Source organism: Melitaea cinxia, chromosome 5 (assembly GCF_905220565.1).
Source record: "Melitaea cinxia chromosome 5, ilMelCinx1.1, whole genome shotgun sequence".
NCBI lineage: Eukaryota > Metazoa > Arthropoda > Insecta > Lepidoptera > Nymphalidae > Melitaea > Melitaea cinxia.
This window is the reverse complement of record NC_059398.1, coordinates 3,922,217-3,947,049: the sequence shown is the minus strand read 5'-3', so window position 1 is coordinate 3,947,049 and position 24,833 is coordinate 3,922,217. Positions and strand designations below refer to the sequence as shown.

Here is a 24,833-nt window from a genome sequence, read left to right as displayed (position 1 = left end):
AAGAATGAAACAGTTTTTTTCTTTATTTATATTAAATATTCCATGATTATGCATAAGTTCATATTAATTAACAAAATGAGAAATATTGTGTTATTATCAATTCGTGGAATAATATTTAGTTTACTTGATCGCGATAAACACCAGCTAAAACTGCGGTTGAAAACTAGCGAATAAATATTGTACAATTGATGGACCTTGTTGATTTACAAATAATTATATCAATTTATTATTTATTTGATAAATTGTAAGTAATATTCAGACAAGACAAGATCTATTACTTTCATTGTTGCAGCTTTAGTTTCCAGATAGAAAGAATAAAGACGATTCTTGCGTTCTTAAATCGAGTTTCTTTTGATAAATGTTTTTTCTTACTGTGAAGTATAAACTTTTAATCTTGGACATAGTCAAGAAAAAGAATTGTACTGTTTTTAAAGAAACCATAAAATAACTTAGTTGAATAATATACGTGATGTTTTTGGAACTGAATTTCGATGTACGTAAGTTACGACGGAATAGTTTTCTGCGTCTGTCACGATGGTAATTCCCTTATGAAATAAGGAGCTTAGTTTTTGATACCGTTCTCAATAGGTAAATATGTATCATTTATGCTGGTACTTGGATTTCTACTAAGGTGAGCTTAACCTATTCTTGTTAAGAAAATAGTGAGTCATCGCTGGCTCTTAGCTTAGCCACGTCCCTTCACAAATTTAATCGTTGTTAATTTATTGGAACATCTGTCTGAATGACTTACATCATCTGGTCAATTCGACTAGCCCGTTGGCGCAGTGTGTAGAGACCCTGCCCTCCGCTGGGAGGGTTCTAGTTTCGCATCGAATGTGGGTGTAATGTATATATTTATTTGTATTACAAAAATATAGCTGTATCAGTTTACTTTTACCGGTATCACAAGCATTAAAGTGCCGCTTATCTTAGACGAGCGTGTTTGTATGTTAAACATATTTACTTATTATTTTCTTAACGCGAATAGACTAGTAAACGTAAGTCTGAGTAATGGTAAATTAGACGACGCTAAGACTAGGATCTGTGATTTCGACTAAAATTCGTAATGCCGTTAACCAATTCTCTAATAAATTGAGGATAACAAACTCACAAAGTATCTTATGTCGTCAATTTAGTAATAAATTTAGATTATTGCTTACAGTTCCCTCATTTGCATTTTACAAAGTTTGTAATTCCGATAGCTATAAATTAATTTTCTCAATAAGTTTATTAGTGAATAGCACTGCTTTGAATATTTATTTGTATATTTGCTAGTTATACCCGCTGTCTTACTCGTTACCAATTCCCATTTCTTTTAAATTGAATAAAAAATAGTCCATGCGGTAATTTGAGTTTTCAACAATGTTCATACTAAGTTGCAGTATGCAGTATTTTTCGAAATACGTACATTATATTTAGTAACAGATATACTCCAATCCATTCACCCTTCTATACAAACTTACACTTTTATAATATTCGTATAATCCTTGTTTTTGTCTCTGCGTGGATGATTGTATTCTCGGTCAACATATTTTGCACAGTCCATTTTCACACCTTTTTGAATTTATAAGCCGGTCTTAATTCGTCTAATTCCTATCTGGAACGTCTTGTCTATTCGCTCGTATTACGAAGCAGTACGAAGGCGTAAACCATTTCGGGCGAATTAATAACAATGATTAGAATAATCTACCTATCTAGACTTAATGTTTAATACGTTAACGAAGGCTTAGCGTAGCCTTTGAAATGAGACGGATTAACAAATTTCAGAGAACCTATTAATCTTTAAATATGTATTTAGAAGTATACATGTGTCTCGATATTGTGAATGCTGAATCGTTTCAATTATGTATGAAATTCTGTGGTTCTTGTTCGGTAACAAATAACAAACATTTCCATCACTTTCTGTGATTATGTCGCTATCGCAATGTTATGAAACAGGGGTGAGCAACCTTCTTTTAGTAGAGGGCCGCAAAGTTTTGAAATATTGATTGATATTCGGGTCAAAAGCACAGAATGATGGAAAATAATAATAATAATTGATGGTACAAATATTGAATTCTGGTGTGCCTTATTATAATAAAATTGACAATTTTAAAATTTGAAAACTCTGGTGGGCCGCACAAAATCACTATTCTCCTGTTATAAAACATTAATACTTTCGTTGTTAAGGCTATATACATCATACAATATTATTTCGTATATGACAGAAATCTGATATTTTGAAAATTTGTCGATTACAAGTTAATGTCTTGTAAAACTTTTTGTACTCGTTATCAACACAATTCTAATTTTAAAATTACACAGTTAAATGTTAATATTTTTTTATGTCAAAGTGAAAAATGTTTTACACTAGCTACGTATTAACTGTTTACCAGTTAAGTTAATGTACAATCTCGTCTCTACATGCAAAATTCGTTTCATATCCTTGAGAAAATACTGTATTGATTTTAAATTAAAACCGGAAATGCTCTGCGGAGCTTCTTATCTCTGCAGTGCATTTCCGTTTTCCGCTCCCTTTGCGTTGTCTTATATAATGTATGATTTATATAAGCACTAACCCACCACCCCACCTTAGCCCAAGGGATACCTCATTTCTCACTGGTGTATCTAATGCATCGTCTTTGGTCGTTGCCAAATCGAACGGGGCTTCCTTTAATATATAATTATGTCAAAATTTTTATATAAAGTTGCTAAAATAGTTTATATTAACGTGTATTTATTTCTATACAGACCTTTTTTATCGTTTACTCTTTTTTAGTTATAAAAGTAAATGTAAATTTACGATAAGGATTCGTGATTGAAATATAATTAACCAAAAGTATGTAGGAAATATTGTTTTCTTTTACATAGTAGTTCCGGTATTGCACTACAACTATAATCAATACATAAATATTTTAAATACGACTGATAACCAAGCTAAAACAAGACAATTTATCGTTATAAATATAAATGTACATATATTTATCAAACCACTAATCTATAACATAAAAGACAAAACAAAGTAAAATACCAAATGGTACCTACCTACCGATCCCGTTGCTGAGCAACGCCCTAAATCATATTTTATTTTTAGGATATTCCGCTTTTGGTGTAAACGAAAATATTTAAATAATCTGCGGTGATAAGATTAATATACACAGTAGGTTGACGTTGAAATTTTTTTAAAATATACTGAGAATGTCCGTATATGTTCGGTTTGTCTTAATAATTATTAAAATCGATTTTTTTGTGATTTGTTAGTGTAGGTATTTGATACGATTTACATAAAATTTTATTATTAAAATACACACAGATTGAGCTTGGTATAAGATTAAATTAGCCGTTATTCGTCAGACTAACATCTACTTATTTTTTTAAAATAACCTACGTTCTTATGGTTTCGCTCTTATGGATTATAGCGTAATGTACAAAAAAAAAACTAAATTTAATACAAAAGCAGTTTTATTAATTACGTGTATATGATTGACGCCCTAATTTCAATAAATATTGAAAATAGGCGTCTAAATATACAAATTAACGCTTTACAAAATATTTGATTATAGTAGAGTTTAGTTATTTTATCTTTTTTTAAAGCGTTGGTTCTAATAATCTAATAATTGTGTTTACTCGCAAACGAAAAAAACCGACTTCAATTACATCGACAAGTAATTCAACGTAAGTAGACGTTTAATTTAAACGTCTACTTACGTTAAATTAACAAACGACTTCGACCCTCGATTTCTCTGAAATTCTATCATCAGATCCTGGTTTTCTTATCATGGTACCACACTTGGGATATCTCTTTTCCAACAAAAAAAGTATTATCATAATCGGTTCATAAACGACGAAGCTATCACCGAACATACATTAAAATATATATATATATATATATATATATATATATATATATATATATATATATATTTATATACGGTCGAATTGAGTAACCTCCTCCTTTTTTGAAGTCGGTTAAATAAAAATCTAAAAGTAACATATTACTTAATTTCGTTAATAAACTGAAATCAAAGCATATAAAGAAATGTAATACATTGAGACGCGTACGTAAAGTATTGAATTTATTCGGTTAGTACTGAAACTTTAGTGTTTATTTTCTACTTGTATCGCAATCAGTTTCTCGTGTAAACATTTATAATACGTAAATGCATAGTTAATACATAGCTGTGCTCATTCGTTTCGAACATTCCAGAAGGTTCTATGCACTCTGTTTCTATTTGATTCCCTTTAACCATTTATGGGAACAATCGTAACACGGACTGTGTAATGCTTTTCTAGCTGCGTAAACAGCGTTGTCGACACTAAATTTTGTTTTTATTGTTTTCGTTGTTCCTGGTTTTACCGATAACGTTTCGATTGGTCTTTTATAAGTATTATGTATGTTAGTTCAAATCGTACGAATAATGTTTATAACATTTGTTTGATTTAAATAATCGTGAATTTTAGGATATAAATTTTGGTAATCTATAATAATATATATAAACGCGAAAGGTCATTCATCACGAAATCTCCGAACCTATAACACCTACAAACTTGAAATTTGGCAGGTAGGCTCCTTATAGGACGTAGACATCCGCTAAGAACGGATTTTACGAAACTCGACCCCTAAGGGGGTAAAACGGAGGTTGCAAGTTTGTATGAAAGTCCTATATTTTTGAAGTAAGAGACTTGAAATTTAAAATGTATGCTCTGTTGATGATGAAAAGGTGTCCAAATAATGTTTCTTTAAAAATCAAGTCCCTTTTGGGGTTAAAACGGGGGGTGGTAAGTTGACTCACTCATTACAAAATCTCCAAAACTATAACACCTACAAACTTGAAATTTGGCAGGAAGGTTTCTTATAAGGCGTAGACATCCGCTAAGAACGGATTTTACGAAATTCGACCCTTAAGGGGGTAAAACGGGGGTTGGAAGTTTGTGTTAAAGTCCCATGTTTTTGAAGTAAGACCTTTGAAATTTAAAATGTATGCCTTATAGATGATGAGAAGGTGTCCAAATAATGTATCTTTAGAAATCAACCCCTTCTTGGGGTTAAAACGGGGGATGGTAGGTTGGCTCGCTCATCACGAAATCTCCGAAACTGTAACAGATACAAACTTGAAATTCGACAGATAGTTTCCTTATAGGGTGTAGACATCTGTTAAGAACGGATTTTACAAAACACGACCCCTAAGGGGGTAAAACGGGGGTTGGTAGTTTGTATGAAAGTCCTATATTTTTGAAGTAAGAGACTTGAAATTTACAATGTATGCTCTATAGATGGTGAGGAGTTGTCCAAATAATGCATCATGATCTATATATATAAAAGAGAAAGGTCACTGACTCACTCATCACGAGAACTCAAAAACCGCTGGATGGTCCCATCCACCCAGGATAGACAAAGATGAAATTTGGCAGATTATAGTTAGTAAACTTCCGCTAAGAACGGATTTTGTGATATTCCACCGCTAAGGGGGTTTAATTGGGGATGATAGTTTGTATGAAACATATACAGCAGCTATAAGTTCGCCTGATAGGTTATTTAAAAAAATAATTTGCGATAAACATCTTAATAGTAATGCATATCTTCATAACTATGCGAACGTAGTCGCGGGTAACAGTTGTAGTAACAGGTATTATAAAACAAAGTCCCCAAAAGTGTATGTGATCGATTCCCTCAAAATCTACTGAACGGATTTTTATGCGGTTTCACCAATGGAGAGAGGGCTTCAAGAGGAAGGTTTACGGAACGGCTAAGCCGATTTTGATGAGTTTCACTGGAAGTTTGCCGGAAAAACTTTGTGACACACTAATTTCAACGCGGGAGAAGCCGCGGGCACAGCTAGTATTTTAGATATTTATAAATGTATTTGCGTTGAATTCGCTTATTGATAAATATTGAAAAAGTCTATGGGAATTAGTTTATTACTCAAAAGAAAATGTTTGAAACAAACTGTTTATTAGAGCTCCTGGGGGGATAGGGATAGAGGGATAGGGTTGGCATCGCGCTTGCGATGCTTCTAGTGTTGCAGACGTGTATAAGCTACGGTAATCGCTTACCATCAGGTGAACCGTACGCTTGTTTGCCGACATAATTATATATAAATAAAATAAAAAAAAGTTTTAGTCGAAATCGTCACTTGAATCGAGTATCAGGGAATCTTGCGTCAAAGTCTAAAAACGCATACAAAACAAGCACAAATGCTGAGATAAAAATGCTGAAATATTGATGAGAATGCTGAGCAAAACACGTGTTAGATTTATGCAAACATCGCTCATACGCCATTATTGTACAGAACTGGTGATCGCTAGGGCAAAAGGTAGCTACTGTGTCAATCGTTTCAAAACACTAGTGTGCTTTAGACCTGACGACTGAGTTTTCTTTTGCTCCAAATTATCTCCCTCTTAACTTCCGATCACCTTGCCCGATCACACTTTTTGTAACGCTCTAGTCACGCATTCACCAGCTGACTCCCCAAGTCAAGCGTGCTTAAAGAAGTTTTACTTTAAAAAGTTCAATAAATTAAATCTATTACATTGTCTTGCTACAAATATATCGTGGTCCAAAGAACTAGACCTCGTGAAACTTTATTTCGTAATCTTCATCCTCAACAAAACTCGTCAACAGAAAGACAGTGTCGAACGGATTAATCAAAGTTTCAAAATAAAAACTCGTAATCGGTCATTGGGGACGAAAAAGTTTTACGAAGTTGTTGAACTCGTGGCTATAACTCTTATGACCCTTAAAGATTTCCTGCCATTGTTTTCGACGTTACCGAAACAGGACTTTAGCGTTCAACTCTATATATAGTAGTGTCGAAATAATCGCGTGCAATATCAATTGACTCGTGTATCGGTGCGATTCGATTGTCCGTTTGTTAAAATTTGCAAGTCTAACATATTTGTAACTGATTTAACGATGGCGCCGTCTATAGTGATTAATAATCGTCTGAAGTGATTAAAATTAACAATAGCATGGTGTCGTCTCCTGTCAAAGATTTTCATTGCAATATGAAACTTTGAATAGTTACGGGTTTCTGTAAAGAACTCACTATAGACGACGCCATGGTTCGCTTAAACCAAATATAAAAATCATCATATCAAAAATTTCGATCTAACGGGTACATCGTTCCATAGCTTAATTGGCTAGAGCACCGACACGGTCAGTCGGAGATGCAGGTTCGATCCCCGCTGGAACGGTCGATTTTTGATATGATATTAAAAAATGACAGAATTCTGATTATATTCGTATTTATTTTTAAAAACAATCGGATACTATTTTTTACTATAAAAACGAATTAGCAATTCCTCCGTGTTCTTCGCCTACTTTTTAACCGACTTCCAAAAAAGGAGGAGGTTCTCAATTCGACTGTATTTTTTTTTTTTTTTTTTTATGTATGTTACATCAGAACTTTTGACTGGGTGGAGCGATTTCGACAAATTTTCTTTTAATCGAAAGGTGGTGTGTGCCAATTGGTCTCATTTAAATTTATTTGAGATCTAACAACTACTTTTCGAGCTATATCTAATAATGCGTTTTTACTTGACGCTTTTTTCGTCGACCTACGTTGTATTATACCGCATAACTTTCTACTGGATGTACCGATTTTGATAATTCTTTTTTTGTTGGAAAGGAGATATCCCAAGCTTAGTACCATGATAAGGAAACCAGGATCTGATGATGGGATCCCAGAGAAATTGATGGAAATTCTTGAAAATCCGCAATAACTTTTTACTGGGTGTACCGATTTTGGTAATTTTTAATTTAATCGAAAGCTGATGTTTATCATGTGGTCACATATAAATTTTATCAAGATATGATAACTACTTTTTGAGTAATCTTTGATAACGCGTAGTTACTTGACTATATTTTCGTCGATCTACGTTGTATTACTCGTCGCTGTAATTGAAGTCGGTTTTTTTTTTCGTTTGCGAGCAAACACAATTATGTCTATTATTAGAAAGAAATGGCAAAGAATTACACATACATATTTACCAATAGTAGTATATTTAGTAATAGGTCACAATCACTACGGGGTTTGTAATAGAAAAACTTATATTTATTTATTTTATTTATTTAAATATCCAGCTAATTAATAATTTCAAAGCAAAGGTCTTTATGGAGGCGTGAGTGTGTCAGTTGGACCGCCTACCACGCGGCTCAGTGACTCAACCGTGTGTATATATTGCGGTAATAAAATGCTGTTATTAGTGGCAATTGAATTTCAGTATAATTAAGGACTAATTAATATTCCGTTATAATGAACCCTGTCTTTTGTCACTGTTTCATCAGGGACGCGTTACAGATTAATCATTCGATGAATATTTTAAATTCAACGATAATTATTCATCATGCGAGATCAAACGGAACGGTACTAAATTTATGCTACTGGGGGGATACTGAATTTTATATAGATGTAAAAAAGTTAAGGTGATTAATACGTATGTTTTTATTAATGAATGATTTGTTAGTTTTATTATTTAACAATTTTACATTAAAGCCTTATGCACACCATGTGTATTATAATTATGTTATATCATGGTTCCAATGTTTTTTTCTTTTTGTAATAATTAGGGTCGTCTGTAATCATTATCAGTATTTAGTTTAACACTCTTTTAAGTTTGTATATTATATTTTCTTTCATGTTCTTTTAAAGGATTAAATTAATATTGCGTGACTTATGTCAATAATACACGTCAATAATTTTAGTTATTATGTGTAAGTAGTATAGATTTAAACATTTTAAACATTTGCGAGCTAACATTATATCAAGATGGTTTTATCATTTAAATAACATTATATCAAGATGGTTTTATCATTTATTTTAATGGTTTTATTACATCAAGATGGTTTCTCTCATCGCTCGAACTATGTTTCAAAACGTGTATTCTCCTTATTTTTATTTCGAAAGTAGATAAATTTTGCCTTTACAATTTGAAAATAAACACGAACTATATCTTTTTGATATTAATGGTTTTTTATTATGACTGTTATCGAGCACCTCTTTTTCGAATTCTGATGAAATATACAGCCTGTACCTTCCCACAGCAGGGCCTTATTTTCATTTTCATCATAGGTATTTTTTCGTGTAATAGAAGAAATTCTAAATTAAAGTAAATTAATAAATTTAATAACTCATGTGTTATTATTATTGTTATTTTTGGCGTCAACTTGTGGAGGCCTATGTCCAGCAGTGGACTGTATAGGCTGTAATGATGAATAAATTTAATACATTTTGTGTATAACAAAAAGAGAACAAAATTTCTTTTTATTTTATTATGCTATGCAAACGTATATTAACATTAAATGTTTGTTTGTCCGCAGGGCAGTGACGGACCCGCGCGATGGCCGCCGTGTTGCACTTAAGAAGCTGCCCAATGTTTTCCAGTCGCTCGTATCCTCCAAACGTGTCTTTCGCGAGCTGAAGATGCTCTGCTTCTTCAAACATGAAAACGTAAGTAATGTTAAGCTGTACCTATAATGAAACTCTCAACTGGTTTTCGTCTGTACATAGGAGTTATGTGAGAATGAAATCTATGAAGGTTCTTCATTGGGCTAATAGAACTTAAAAGTATTATTTTTGCAATTTTTATATGTCTGTATGTTTGCCCGTGCATCAAGCAAAGGCTAAGAATATAATTATTTGTGATTTTATTTCTGGAGGCTAAAGTGAAAAAAGGGTGCATGTTTCATCTTAATAATATGCCGCTTAGAACCTGAGATATTTGAAAATGCATATGTGAACAAAATCGCGGGCGACATCTAACTCTTATAACCATGATACTGTAACCAACACTATTATTATTATTACATTTCTTTAAGAGTGACTGTGGACTGCCTTGAAATTTTTTTCTGCTGAATCTACATCCGAATCGGTTGTAGCTTCACATTTAAAAATAATAATCACTTTTAAAATTTACATTTGTAAAATGACGATTCGAAAGTGACTGGACTTGAATAAAGTAACTTTTGATTTATTGAAGAATTTAAATAACACGCATATAACATATTTATATGTTTCTCAAATCTAAATTTTCTTAGCCATTTTTAATAGAAATATTTCTTTACTATAATGTTGTGTAATTGGTTAATTTACTTTAAGTAACCAAAGCTTGGTAGAATAAAGTAACCCGATTATAATATTTTAATTGTATATAAATTACTTAACATTGGAACTCCTATTTTCGAATAATCAATACAGTTTGTACAAAAGCTCAAAATCGAACTAATCAAAATATCCACCGTGCATGAATAGTGCAAATTAATCTTATATTAAATTAAATTTGCTTCGGTTATTAAGTTTAAACCCGTTTCAATGGTTGTTATCTATTATTTAGCGATATATATTGATAATTTTACGTGTTTATCGTCACGTAATAATAATTATAATGCGGTTCCACGTTCATAATTTATTCATTTTCACTGTATGTTTTATCGATCAGATCGTATTGTTCGCGGCGGACGAGTATTTGTCGCCTTGTTTGAACAGGATTTGCATTGAAACTGGAAAATTGGATCCTACGGAGCGGTAGCGAAAATTTTGTTCGAAATGAACGAAAATAAACGTTTTAACTTATTTACGAAATGAATTATACTCACTTGATACGTTATTTACTTTTAAAATATTTGTTTGTATGAATTTTTGAGGTAAAGCCTTGAGCCGATTATACGGATTCAAGATGATGTGTATATTGTCGTTTGCGAGGAAATATGTCAACAGTATACATGTATTTATAAACACGTATGTGCACTACGTATATATGAACGTGATTTGTATATCTGTATATTGCAATTTATGAGCATTTATTTATAAATTTTATATAATATAGAATTTTATCAATCTCCATCATAATTAATTTTGTTTCCGGAAATCAAAACTAGATTATATTAGACAACGCAAGACAAATTATTACTTATTTGGCATCAAAAGTTGATGAATTATTTCGTCTTTTATAAGGTTTAATTATTTTAATATTTGTTACCGACGACGGTAGGTCCAATAGTTTAAATATCGTAATAATGACATTCTTATAACCTTTTTAATATTGAAATAAAATAATTTTTTCTTTGATGTATAGTTTGAAATCTTTTTGTATTTGAAAAAACTATTTTATTATTATAATATATACTAGACGCCGCGTTGGCGCAACGGTCACAGCCATGGATTGTGCCTGTTGCGCTGGCGGTTGCGGGTTCTATCCCCGCACATTAAACCTAAATAATTATGAAGAGACCGAAACAGATGGAAATCTGAGGGTATAACATCGGGGCTATATGATGGATGCATTAAGACTTCTCAGTAGCACCAGTATGTGGTCGTTATCCCGAGTAGAAATTTTTTCGTCTTCCTTAGAAGGACCGGACCAGGCATGCCTGATCAGGACTTGATAAGGCATGTAACGCAGATGATTGGTCTGGACCTGATCAGGATGAGATGACATTTCCTGATCGGGTCCAGATCAGGAAATCTCATCTCATCCTGATCAGCCGGTTCGGTCTAGTCCTTTTAAAAACACGAATGTATTTTCTTGAAAAAATTGTTTAACAAAAAAGAAGCGAATTGATATTATAAATATGTTACTTAACATAATTATTATGATATGTATTTCCGTTTATTTTTTCCAATGTATTATTTATTTATGTTTTTACTTTAAATATTAATTATTTTTATTTATATTTATGTTATTAATTAATTATATTATTAAGTAAATTTTATTTATTAACTTCTAATAATTAACTACTAATGAACTATTTCCTATTACTTACGACTGCTCCACTGTGTAGAAATGGACTCCCTGCTAGACTGTCCTAATAATTGTTTATATACTAAGTGCGCTTAAAAACATTAATAGCGCGATTCAGGCTCAGTTCGCGTAATTTCTTTCAGGCTATCCTGATCTGGACAGGACCGGGTCCTTATCCAGTATGCCTTACCATACTTGATTCTATTTTACATCAGGCTATCCTTGTCTGGACCAGACCTGGTCCTGATAGAGCTTGCCGGATCTGGCATGGCTCATTCTATCCTGATCCGGTCCAGATACATGATCTGGTTGAGCCTGACCTTTTTTCTAGTCGAGATAGTGATGAAAGACAACACCTTTTCTGTTGATCAGTTCTGGCCGATTATTCTTAATTTCGTGCTTAAGTCTTATCAGCTGTTGACAGTAGGAATCCGAATCGTTGGTTTTGCTCGGCGGTAAAAGCTCATAATGAATGATGCCTTTCCATTTCTACCTACTTAACAGCACCTTATTGCGTGTCAACCCGGGGTTCCCGATAGTCTGTGCAGCTGTGACCGACCTTGGACTACGATCTCTTTCGTACATTATTTATCGAAGGCGATCCACTTTCGTCACCAGTGATCAATCTCATTAAAAATCGTTCGATATCATTACGCCTTAAGAGAGAATCGCAAATCACGTGTACTCAACACGGTCCATTAGGTTTCTTTCACTTAGTTTATGTGATATCTATATATCGAGCTTTTTTGTATAGCCAGCATTTTTAAATGAGTCAAAACTGTTTTATCGTCAATTTACAGATTCAGCTATATCGTAACTACTCAAATGTTGACCTAGCTTCACCTTTTCAAAAATGTCGTCACGTTTATCCGTAACCGGGCGACCAGAGCGAAATGCATCTTTGACATCAAAATTTCATGAAACTGAAACTAGCAGCTAACAGCTAGCAGCCAAAATTAAATGACACTGAAACTAGAAGCCACGCTTTATATCTCTTAAAAAAGCAACAGATTAAGTTGTAACTGTACAGAAATTAGTGACGTTATATCATCTCGCTATGAAAAAGATCTAAAGGGTAAATTCCACCCCTTCTATTTTTTATATTTAAAAACCCAAACAGGGAGGTTAATTCGATATAAAAGCAAAAAATCTATGTCTTTAAGCATGAAATAAGGTTAAAATTTAAATCAAAGGTCGTTTAGAATATTAAAAAAAATTAGAAAAAAAGGTAAAAAAATAAATAATCCACTTTGATTATTTTTTTAATATTGCAATTTCCCTAAGAAGGCAATTAATTATATTGTATTTGTGAAAGTAATCATATCTCTGCTCGTGGACACTACATTTTGTTGTAACTTCGTAGAAACCTTTCTATTACTGTCTAGAAACGATGATAAAATTTTCAAAAGGGATACTCAATCCCTTCTATGTTTTTTTTTTTTTTTTTTTTCGCTAAGACAATGCCTATATACTACTTCTTTAAATGTCTATATCTCTGCTCGTGGACACTACATTTTGTTCTAACTTCGTAGAAACCTTTCTATTCCTGTCTAGAAACGATGATAAAAATTTCAAAAGGGATACTCAATCCCTTCTATTTTTTTTTATTTTTTTTTTCTCTAAGACAATGCCTATATACTACTTCTTCAAATGTCTATATCTCTGCTCGTGGACACTACATTTTGTTGTAACTTCATAGAAACCTTTCTATTACTGTCTAGAAACGATGATAAAATTTTCAAAAGGGATACTCAATCCCTTCTATGTTTTTTTTTTTTTTTTTTTTCGCTAAGACAATGCCTATATACTACTTCTTTAAATGTCTATATCTTTGCTCGTGGACACTACATTTTGATCTAACTTCGTAGAAACCTTTCTATTCCTGTCTAGAAACGATGATAAAAATTTCAAAAGGGATACTCAATCCCTTCTATTTTTTTTATTTTTTTTTTTCTCTAAGACAATGCCTATATACTACTTCTTCAAATGTCTATATCTCTGCTCGTGGACACTACATTTTGTTGTAACTTCGTAGAAACCTTTATATTACTATCTAGAAACGATGAAAAAAATTTCAAAAGGGATACTCAACCCCTCCTATTTTTTTTAATTTTTTTTTTCTCTAAGAAAACGCCTATGTACCATTTCTTCAAATGTCTATATCTCTGCTCGTGGACACTACATTTTGTTGTAACTTCGCAGAAACCTTTCTGTTACTGTCTAGAAACGATGATAAAAATTTCAAAAGGGATACTCAATTCCTTCTATTTTTTTTTATTTTTTTTTTTCTCTAAGACAACGCCTATGTACCATTTCTTCAAATGTCTATATCTCCGCTCGTGGACACTACATTTTGTTGTAACTTCGCAGAAATCTTTCTGTTACTGTCTAGAAACGATGATAAAAATTTCAAAAGGGATACTCAATCCCTTCTATTTATTTATTTTTTTTTTCTCTAAAACAACGCCTATGTACCATTTCTTCAAATGTCTATATCTCTGCTCGTGGACACTACATTTTGTTGTAACTTCGTAGAAACCTTTATATTACTATCTAGAAACGATGATAAAAATTTCAAAAGGGATACTCAATCCCTTCTATTTTTTTTAATTTTTTTTTCTCTAAGACAATACCTATATACTACTTCTTCAAATGTCTATATCTCTGCTCGTGGACACTACATTTTGTTGTAACTTCGTAGAAACCTTTATATTACTATCTAGAAACGATGATAAAAATTCCAAAAGGGATACTCAACCCCTTCTATTTTTTTTAATTATTTTTTTTCTCTAAGACAACGCCTATGTACCATTTCTTCAAATGTCTATATCTCTGCTCGTGGACACTACATTTTGTTGTAACTTCGCAGAAACCTTTCTGTTACTGTCTAGAAACGATGATAAAAATTTCAAAAGGGATACTCAATCCCTTCTATTTTTTTTTATTATTTTTTTCTCTAAGACAACGCCTATGTACCATTTCTTCAAATGTCTATATCTCTGCTCGTGGACACAACATTTTGTTGTAACTTCGCAGAAACCTTTCTGTTACTGTCTAGAAACGATGATAAAAATTTCAAAAGGGATACTCAACCCCTTCTATTTTTTTTTATTATTATTTTCTCTAAGACAACGCCTATGTACCATTTCTTCAAATGTCTATATCTCTGCTCGTGGACACTACATTTTGTTGTAACTCCGCAGAAACCTTTCTGTTACTGTCTAGAAACGATGATAATGTAGTGTCCACGAGCAGAGATATAGACATTTGAAGAAATGGTACATAGGCGTTGTCTTAGAGAAAAAAAATAATTAAAAAAAATAGAAGGGGTTGAGTATCCCTTTTGGAATTTTTATCATCGTTTCTAGATAGTAATATAAAGGTTTCTACGAAGTTACAACAAAATGTAGTGTCCACGAGCAGAGATATAGACATTTGAAGAAGTAGTATATAGGCATTGTCTTAGAGAAAAAAATAAAATAAAAAAAAATAGAAGGGATTGAGTATCCCTTTTGAAATTTTTATCATCGTTTCTAGATAGTAATATAAAGGTTTCTACGAAGTAACAACAAAATGTAGTGTCCACGAGCAGAGATATAGACATTTGAAGAAATGGTACATAGGCGTTGTCTTAGAGAAAAAAAAAATAAAAAAAAAATAGAAGGGATTGAGTATCCCTTTTGAAATTTTTATCATCGTTTCTAGACAGTAACAGAAAGGTTTCTGCGAAGTTACAACAAAATGTAGTGTCCACGAGCAGAGATATAGACATTTGAAGAAATGGTACATAGGCGTTGTCTTAGAGAAAAAAAAAAAATAAAAAAAATAGGAGGGGTTGAGTATCCCTTTTGAAATTTTTTTCATCGTTTCTAGATAGTAATATAAAGGTTTCTACGAAGTTACAACAAAATGTAGTGTCCACGAGCAGAGATATAGATATTTGAAGAAGTAGTATATAGGCAGTCTTAAGGAAAAAAAAAATAAAAAAAAATAGAAGGGATTGAGTATCCCTTTTGAAATTTTTATCATCGTTTCTAGATAGTAATATAAAGGTTTCTACGAAGTAACAACAAAATGTAGTGTCCACGAGCAGAGATACAGACATTTGAAAAAGTAGTATATAGGCATTGTCTTAGAGAAAAAAAAAAAAAAAAAAAATAGAAGGGATTGAGTATCCCTTTTGAAATTTTTATCATCGTTTCTAGACAGTAATAGAAAGGTTTCTACGCAGTTACAACAAAATGTAGTGTCCACGAGCAGAGATATAGACATTTAAAGAAGTAGTATATAGGCATTGTCTTAGAGAAAAAAAAAAAATAAAAAAAAATAGAAGGGATTGAGTATCCCTTTTGAAATTTTTATCATCGTTTCTAGATAGTAATATAAAGGTTTCTACGAAGTAACAACAAAATGTAGTGTCCACGAGCAGAGATATAGACATTTGAAGAAATGGTACATAGGCGTTGTCTTAGAGAAAAAAAAAATTAAAAAAAAATAGAAGGGATTGAGTATCCCTTTTGAAATTTTTATCATCGTTTCTAGACAGTAACAGAAAGGTTTCTGCGAAGTTACAACAAAATGTAGTGTCCACGAGCGGAGATATAGACATTTGAAGAAATGGTACATAGGCGTTGTCTTAGAGAAAAAAAAAAAAAAATTAAAAAAAATAGAAGGGGTTGAGTATCCCTTTTGAAATTTTTATCATCGTTTCTAGATAGTAATATAAAGGTTTCTACGAAGTTACAGCAAAATTTAGTGTCCACGAGCAGAGATATAGACATTTGAAGAAGTAGTATATAGGCATTGTCTTAGAGAAAAAAAAATAAAAAAAAAAAATAGAAGGGATTGAGTATCCCTTTTGAAATTTTTATCATCGTTTCTAGATAGTAATATAAAGGTTTCTACGAAGTTACAACAAAATGTAGTGTCCACGAGCAGAGATATAGACATTTGAAGAAGTAGTATATAGGCATTGTCTTAGCGAAAAAAAAAAAATAAAAAAAAAAATAGAAGGGATTGAGTATCCCTTTTGAAATTGTTATCATCGTTTCTAGACAGTAATAGAAAGGTTTCTACGAAGTTACAACAAAATGTAGTGTCCACGAGCAGAGATATAGACATTTGAAGAAGTAGTATATAGGCATTGTCTTAGAGAAAAAAAAAATAAAAAAAAATAGAAGGGATTGAGTATCCCTTTTGAAATTCTTATCATCGTTTCTAGACAGTAATAGAAAGGTTTCTACGAAGTTACAACAAAATGTAGTGTCCAAGAGCAGAGATACAGACATTTGAAAAAGTAGTATATAGGCATTGTCTTAGAGAAAAAAAAAAAAAAAAAAATAGAAGGGATTGAGTATCCCTTTTGAAATTTTTATCATCGTTTCTAGACAGTAATAGAAAGGTTTCTACGCAGTTACAACAAAATGTAGTGTCCACGAGCAGAGATATAGACATTTAAAGAAGTAGTATATAGGCATTGTCTTAGAGAAAAAAAAATAAAAAAAAAATAGAAGGGATTGAGTATCCCTTTTGAAATTTTTATCATCGTTTTAAGACAGTAATAGAAAGGTTTCTGCGAAGTCACAGCAAAATGTAGTGTCCGCGAGCAGATATATAGATATTTGAAGAAATGGTACATAGGCGTTGTCTTAGAGAAAAAAAAAATAAAAAAAAAAATAGAAGGGATTGAGTATCCCTTTTGAAATTTTTATCATCGTTTCTAGACAGTAACAGAAAGGTTTCTGCGAAGTTACAACAAAATGTAGTGTCCACGAGCGGAGATATAGACATTTGAAGAAATGGTACATAGGCGTTATCTTAGAGAAAAAAAAAAAAATAAAAAAAAATAGAAGGGGTTGAGTATCCCTTTTGAAATTTTTATCATCGTTTCTAGATAGTAATATAAAGGTTTCTACGAAGTTACAGCAAAATTTAGTGTCCACGAGCAGAGATATAGACATTTGAAGAAGTAGTATATAGGCATTGTCTTAGCGAAAAAAAAAATAAAAAAAAAATAGAAGGGATTGAGTATCCCTTTTGAAATTTTTATCATCGTTTCTAGACAGTAATAGAAAGGTTTCTACGAAGTTACAACAAAATGTAGTGTCCACGAGCAGAGATATAGACATTTGAAGAAGTAGTATATAGGCATTGTCTTAGAGAAAAAAAAAATAAAAAAAAAATAGAAGGGATTGAGTATCCCTTTTGAAATTTTTATCATCGTTTCTAGATAGTAACAGAAAGGTTTCTGCGAAGTTACAACAAAATGTAGTGTCCACGAGCAGAGATATAGACATTTGAAGAAATGGTACATAGGCGTTGTCTTAGAAAAAAAAAAATTAAAAAAAATAGAACGGGTTGAGTATCCCTTTTGAAATTTTTATCATCGTTTCTAGACAGTAATAGAAAGGTTCCTACAAAGTTACAACAAAATGTAGTGTCCACGAGCAGAGATATAGACATTTGAAGAAGTAGTATATAGGCATTGTCTTAGAGAAAAAAAAATAAAAAAAAAATAGAAGGGATTGAGTATCCCTTTTGAAATTTTTATCATCGTTTCTAGATAGTAATATAAAGGTTTCTACGAAGTTACAACAAAATGTAGTGTCCACGAGCAGAGATATAGACATTTGAAGAAGTAGTATATAGGCATTGTCTTAGCGAAAAAAAAAAATAAAAAAAAAATAGAAGGGATTGAGTATCCCTTTTGAAATGGTTATCATCGTTTCTAGACAGTAATAGAAAGGTTTCTACGAAGTTACAACAAAATGTAGTGTCCACGAGCAGAGATATAGACATTTGAAGAAGTAGTATATAGGCATTGTCTTAGAGAAAAAAAAAATAAAAAAAAATAGAAGGGATTGAGTATCTCTTTTGAAATTCTTATCATCGTTTCTAGATAGTAACAGAAAGGTTTCTGCGAAGTTACAACAAAATGTAGTGTCCACGAGCAGAGATATAGACATTTGAAGAAATGGTACATAGGCGTTGTCTTAGAGAAAAAAAAAATAAAAAAAATAGAACGGGTTGAGTATCCCTTTTGAAATTTTTATCATCGTTTCTAGACAGTAATAGAAAGGTTTCTACGAAGTTACAACAAAATGTAGCGTCCACGAGCAGAGATATAGACATTTGAAGAAGTAGTATATAGGCATTGTCTTAGAGAAAAAAAAATAAAAAAAAAAAAAATAGAAGGGATTGAGTATCCCTTTTGAAATTTTTATCATCGTTTCTAGATAGTAATATAAAGGTTTCTACGAAGTTACAACAAAATGTAGTGTCCACGAGCAGAGATATAGACATTTGAAGAAATGGTACATAGGCGTTGTCTTAGAGAAAAAAATAAAATAAAAAATAAATAGAAGGGGTTGAGTATCCGCTTTGAAAATTGTCTTATCTTTTCTTGATAGTAAACAAAAGGTTTCTGCAAAGTTACAACAAAATGCAGTGTCTATGAGCCGAGATATGATAACTTTAATAAATTTTATTTAATCGTCTGCTTAGAAAAAAATCCCAAAAAAAAAAAAATTAAAGTAAATTTTTTTTTTATAATCTTTCTTGTTATTATAAATTACCTTTGTTTTCAAATTTTGACCCTATTTTATGCTTAGTAACATTAATTTTTTAGCTTTTATACCGAATTAACCTCCTTTTTTAGTTTTTAAATTTAAAAAAAAAAGAAGGGGTGGTATTTACCTTTTGGATTTTTTTCCATAGTTAGATGAACAAACGATACTAATTTGTGTAAAGTTACAAATCAATCTGTTGTTTAGAAGCAGAGATATAAAGAGTGGCTGCTAGTTTCAGCGTCATAAAATTTCCTGACTGAAAACGCTTAAAACGAATTTTGTGCTACTCTTATTGATACTGAATTAGTCGAATTTGTTCCCTCTTTAAAAGGTATCCAATCGTTCCTTGGATTCGCCCGTTTTGGCGGACAGAAAAATAGGTAAAAAGTGGCGGGAAAATTAATTTCATTTTTAAAATGTCACATGTAAAAGTTGCCTGGAAGAGATCGAAGCGAAGCGATGAGGCAGCCTTTGTATACATTATTTGTTTTTGTATCTAATCGTTCTAAAATGTATCTTCTTTTTTGTGTCTGCAATAAGGTTTAATAAATAAAAATAAGTAACCGTCACTTGTCACAAACGATACACCCAAGATGATTTTATTGCATCTTTTTACTAGAAACTATGAAAAGACTTTTCCTCCAATCTTTACGTACAAGTATGTATATATGTAAGTATAATTGTGTATATATATCCACTCATCTTGCTTACGTCTACGCTGAATTTGTATCTCTATCTATATCTAGGAAGAGATCTCTTCCTAGATATAGGATTATCGCTATAAGGCCCCCTTTTAATATGATTAATTATTTATGTCTATTATACACGAAGAGTAATTGTAAGTGTAAATTATTGTAATTTTTAATAAAGAGAATAATAAATAAATAAAAAAGAAAGCCTTAAGTCTAATAATAATTTTGAGGACAGATTGAACATCGTGCGTAAATATATATATTTTTACCTTTCTTACTTGTTCCTTCCTTTATGCGACGTTATTTCTGCGTCACTGATGTTATCTGTTTCACGACCGCATACTCTTACATCAGACCGACCTTTTTTAGGGCAATAAAGGCCTGTGTTGACCCATAAAAATATACGGACAATGGCTATCTGACGAAAATATTCTACAGATCTCACATGTTTCACCACTCATTACATGTTTCACCACTCATTAGAAACATCCACATATCTCATGAAAATGACTTACACTTTTACTTTCATATTTATAAACGTTTGAACTTTTTGAGGCTTACTCTTCTTAAATAATAATTAATTAATATGAACCTACTACATACGTTTAAATCGTTCTCCTACATGGGGAAAGCGAGCGAGCGAGTTACGTGTTAATTTGATTCCATCTCAACATAATTATGTCATTTACCAAAGTTTATAATAGGTATAGTTGTGTATTGATAGTTAAATAGATCATCTTCTTTCAGATTTTTCACGATTCTTAAGTGCTGTAAATTGACGACATAATAAATTTCCAATTACGATTACCGCTATTAATAAATGACTATCATTTCTCAGTATTGATTCGTAGAAATAAAAATTATAAGCGTGTTTTATACTTCGTGCTAGTTTAAATACGTAATAATGTCCTATTTTTAAAAAGTCGCTTAAACAAAAACTCGTCTATAGTCAAAATAAGTCTCTCGTCAGACGTTGTAAACAACTTAAGCATTTGTTGACTTCTCTTCGTAATGTGTTCGAGCGCCGACGGTCCCCATCGTCTAAAGACGAAAAACTGTCTTTGCTACGGTTTTGTCAATAACGCAAATCGCGTATTGCCTAATGCTAAACGTTTACAACACAATCAATCAACACAATACAAAACATTTGTTTTAATCATAAGATCGATTGTAAGAGACATCACGCAAAAGTTTATTTATAATCAAACTTAATTTTAATTTATTTTCTTTTTTTTTCATTTATACCCGTGAATATTGTATCAGATACAAATTTCTCTGATCTGTAGTGAACTATAGGTACCTTATATATAGATAGATTATGTAGTATTTGCTGTCTAGTTTGGTTGTGACGTCATCACCGTGTGAAACCGTAATGATTTTCGTTTCTCATGTCGCATAGCATGACCTGTATATTGAATGACGAAATCGACATATTTTTTTTTAATAATATAACTTTGATATAATATAACGGTAAACAGGACCACAAATACGAAATTTTATGATAAATGATATTAGAGATATGATAAACTTGGTCGTAGTTTTGCGATTTTAAACCGAATTGTTAACTATATTAATATATGACATCACGTATAAGTGTTACGGATAATATACAAAGTTTATTAAAGACAAATAATGTAACTTTTTTTAGTAACTAAATATAGTTCGCTTAAACCGAAATTAAAAATTATCATATCGAAAATTTCGCTCGAGCGGGTGCATCGTTCCATAGCTTAATTGGCTAGAGCGCCGACACGGTATGTCGGAGGCGCGGGTTCGAACCCCGCTGGAGCGGTCAATTTTTGATATGATATTCAAAAAAATGTTTAGAATTCCTAATGTGGGTAACACAAAAAAATAAAATCTTAGATATTAAAAATAGCACGGTGTCGTCTCCTGTCAAAGATTTTCATTGTAATATGAAACTTTGAATAGTTACGGGTTTCTGTAAAGAGCTCACTATAGACGGCGCCACGGTTCGCTTAAACCGAAATTAAAAATTATCATATCGAAAATTTCGCTCGAGCGGGTGCATCGTTCCATAGCTTAATTGGCTAGAGCGCCGACACGGTATGTCGGAGGCGCGGGTTCGAACCCCGCTGGAGCGGTCAATTTTTGATATGATATTCAAAAAACTAAATATAATCTCTAAATAGGATTAAAGTGGAATCACAATCAGCGATTTTCTGCGTATTTAACGTGTGAGCGGATTATAATGTGTTTTTGCTAATTAAAATACTTAACAAGGAGGATTTCTTCTATACGCTTTGAACTTAGGTTTTATCTCTCCGTATATCGATCTATACTCATAAACTTTCACATTTATAACATCAGTAGAATATACATACGCCTGTACATTCATAATTTCATACATAAACAACGTGAGCAACCTAAAAACATTTCAAAATTCTATTAAAGTTCAGAAACAAAACAAAAAAACTCCATGTCTAACACGGTATAATTTTTTTTTTTCGAAAAGGCAAAAGCACTGCTTTTGCATAAAAGTAGTACATATATAATAATTAAATTAAGTATAGAAGTAATAGTAATGAATTATATGTTAATCTTAGTCTTGTAAATATCAGACGTATATTTTTTATGATGTTTTTAGTATATCTGATATAAATATTATAGTAAAGCTTTTGTGTATGGTTGTCAATTTTCACTAAGCACCCTAACTTGTAGTTTAAAGAATGACCTCTGTGACATTGTTTTAATGTTACCATTACCATACAAGAGTTTCGTACTCGAGTCCAACTTCTGTGCGACTATAATTATATAACGTGAATAATTATGTAGCTCGTCAATATGCAAATTCTACGACGGGTTAACATCTGTTATAATAAAAAAATGACATGAAAAAACTATCCATAGTTTAAAATATTTCGTAATTTAAATTTTTTGCGAAACCGTTTGTAACCCATGTTTGTAATATTATTTATTCTATCTATAACTAACGTTCGCCCTCAGTTTTGCATGGATAGAATTAAATAATGAAATAATGATAAATGCTTTGAGAAAAAATAAAAATTTTGTTTGCAGGGAAACGAATAAAAACCGACTTCAATTATATCGACAAGTAATACAACGTAGGTAGACGAAAAAAAAATATATACGGTCGAATTGAGTAACCTCCTCCTTTTTTTGAAGTCGGTTAAAAATGATAAAATACGACAGGTAAAGAGTCAAGGAAAGATTTTCTTAAAAGTATCTGAAAAAACAATTACAAGAGTTTTATAATGATACACCTGACCCCAACGTTGTTTCGCCATATGTTATAAGCGCCCTTAATCCCCCCCCCCCCCCCTATAACTTAGTGGTATGAAAAATAGATGTTGTTCGATTCTCAGACATACCCGATATGCACACAAAATTTCATGAGAATCGGTCAAGCCGTTTCAGAGGAGTCTAACTACAAACACCGCGATACGAGAATTTTATATATTAGATTTTTATATGTACGTGCCGTATTTACGTTGTCTAACTAATATGTCAAACGTAAATGCATTTTTAATTAACTTTTGTTTTAGTAAAATGTTAAGATATAGTGGATTATTTATGACATTTTTATTTATTTCAGGTACTGTCGGCGTTAGACATCCTCCAGCCACCAAGCCTCGATTTCTTCCAAGAAATGTATCCTTTGTCAAATATAATATAATAAGTGTATCAATATTGTAGTCCGAAATTATCTTCCATTATGTTATGAAACACGTAGGGCGTGAGGTATGTTTTCTATGGGTTTTATTATTTAGTACGAGGACATATGGTTTTTATTATTAGCTAATCAATCAGACCTTTAGTTAAACACATTATTCAAACGCCGTAAAATGAGAAGACAAGACAAAATATCTTAAACAATTTTCATTTCAGCATTACTTACGTAAGTACCTTTTAAGTTACCTTTTCAATTTTGATTTCATTGACGTTGAAATTATAACAAATCGACCAGGACATAAGTAATAACGATTTGAAACAACCGTTTATATCTTATTACCTTTTGCTTAAACCTTTACTTATCCTGATTACGCCTCAGCCTGTAACATCCCCCTGCTGAGTATAGGCCCCCTTCCCCATTTAGCAGAAGTATCAGAGTATCCTAATTAAATAATGTATAAATATATGTATATATTTAATCTTGAGGTGAGTAGGTACATTATCTTTTATCAAAATATTTAATAAATATATAATATATTAATCTCTAAATACGTACACATCAATCTATCAAAACTCGTACTTTACAAGTCGTGAACACATAAGTAAAATTGAAGTACAGCGTGTCTGTTCTATATTTACATACAATAAATCTAAAACAGATTCTTCATATTTTTGTACATGATATTTATATGAATACAATACTGTCGTCTTAGCAGGGTTTAAAAAAAAATGTTATTATTTACGTAGAATATTTTTCAATTTTTTTAAATAATGCAACAAAGTTGTACCTGTCAGCAAATAAACAAGGCGCACAATAAAGACCAGGTGTTGTTACGACCTATTCACTGTTCAATTGTAATAACACACTATTTAGTCTTTTTACCGTCTATATTTAATTCGTGTGTTTTTGGCGAATGAAATCTCTTCTTACATCAGTTAAAGGTTATATTCTGTCTCCTTTATCTCAAAATTCGATACCTCGGGAAAATCAAAGGATTCTCACAAATTCCAAACGGTAGACAAAACACTTATATGTTCTTTTAATAAATTTGACAACTGAGTTCAAATCTCCGCTTAAGTAATACAATATAGATAGCTATAAAATTATTGTGGATACTCAAAATAATAGCTTCCAAAACTATCAGGAAAAATTTACAAATAACGTAAATTATCGTATTTGATTGTATCAGGGACGTTTTAA

General features: G+C 31.7%; 1 protein-coding gene across 3 annotated transcripts in view; it reads left to right on the top strand.

Annotated features, from left to right (window-relative positions):
* LOC123653413 (serine/threonine-protein kinase NLK) overlaps positions 1–24,833 on the top strand; it is a 161,900-nt gene that overhangs the window by 82,601 nt on the left and 54,466 nt on the right. For all 3 annotated transcript variants that reach the window (XM_045589406.1, XM_045589404.1, XM_045589405.1), the window contains exons 2-3: positions 9,299–9,428; positions 23,556–23,611. In XM_045589406.1, coding sequence (XP_045445362.1) covers positions 9,299–9,428; positions 23,556–23,611 — 186 coding nt within the window. The remainder of the gene's footprint in view (positions 1–9,298; positions 9,429–23,555; positions 23,612–24,833) is intronic.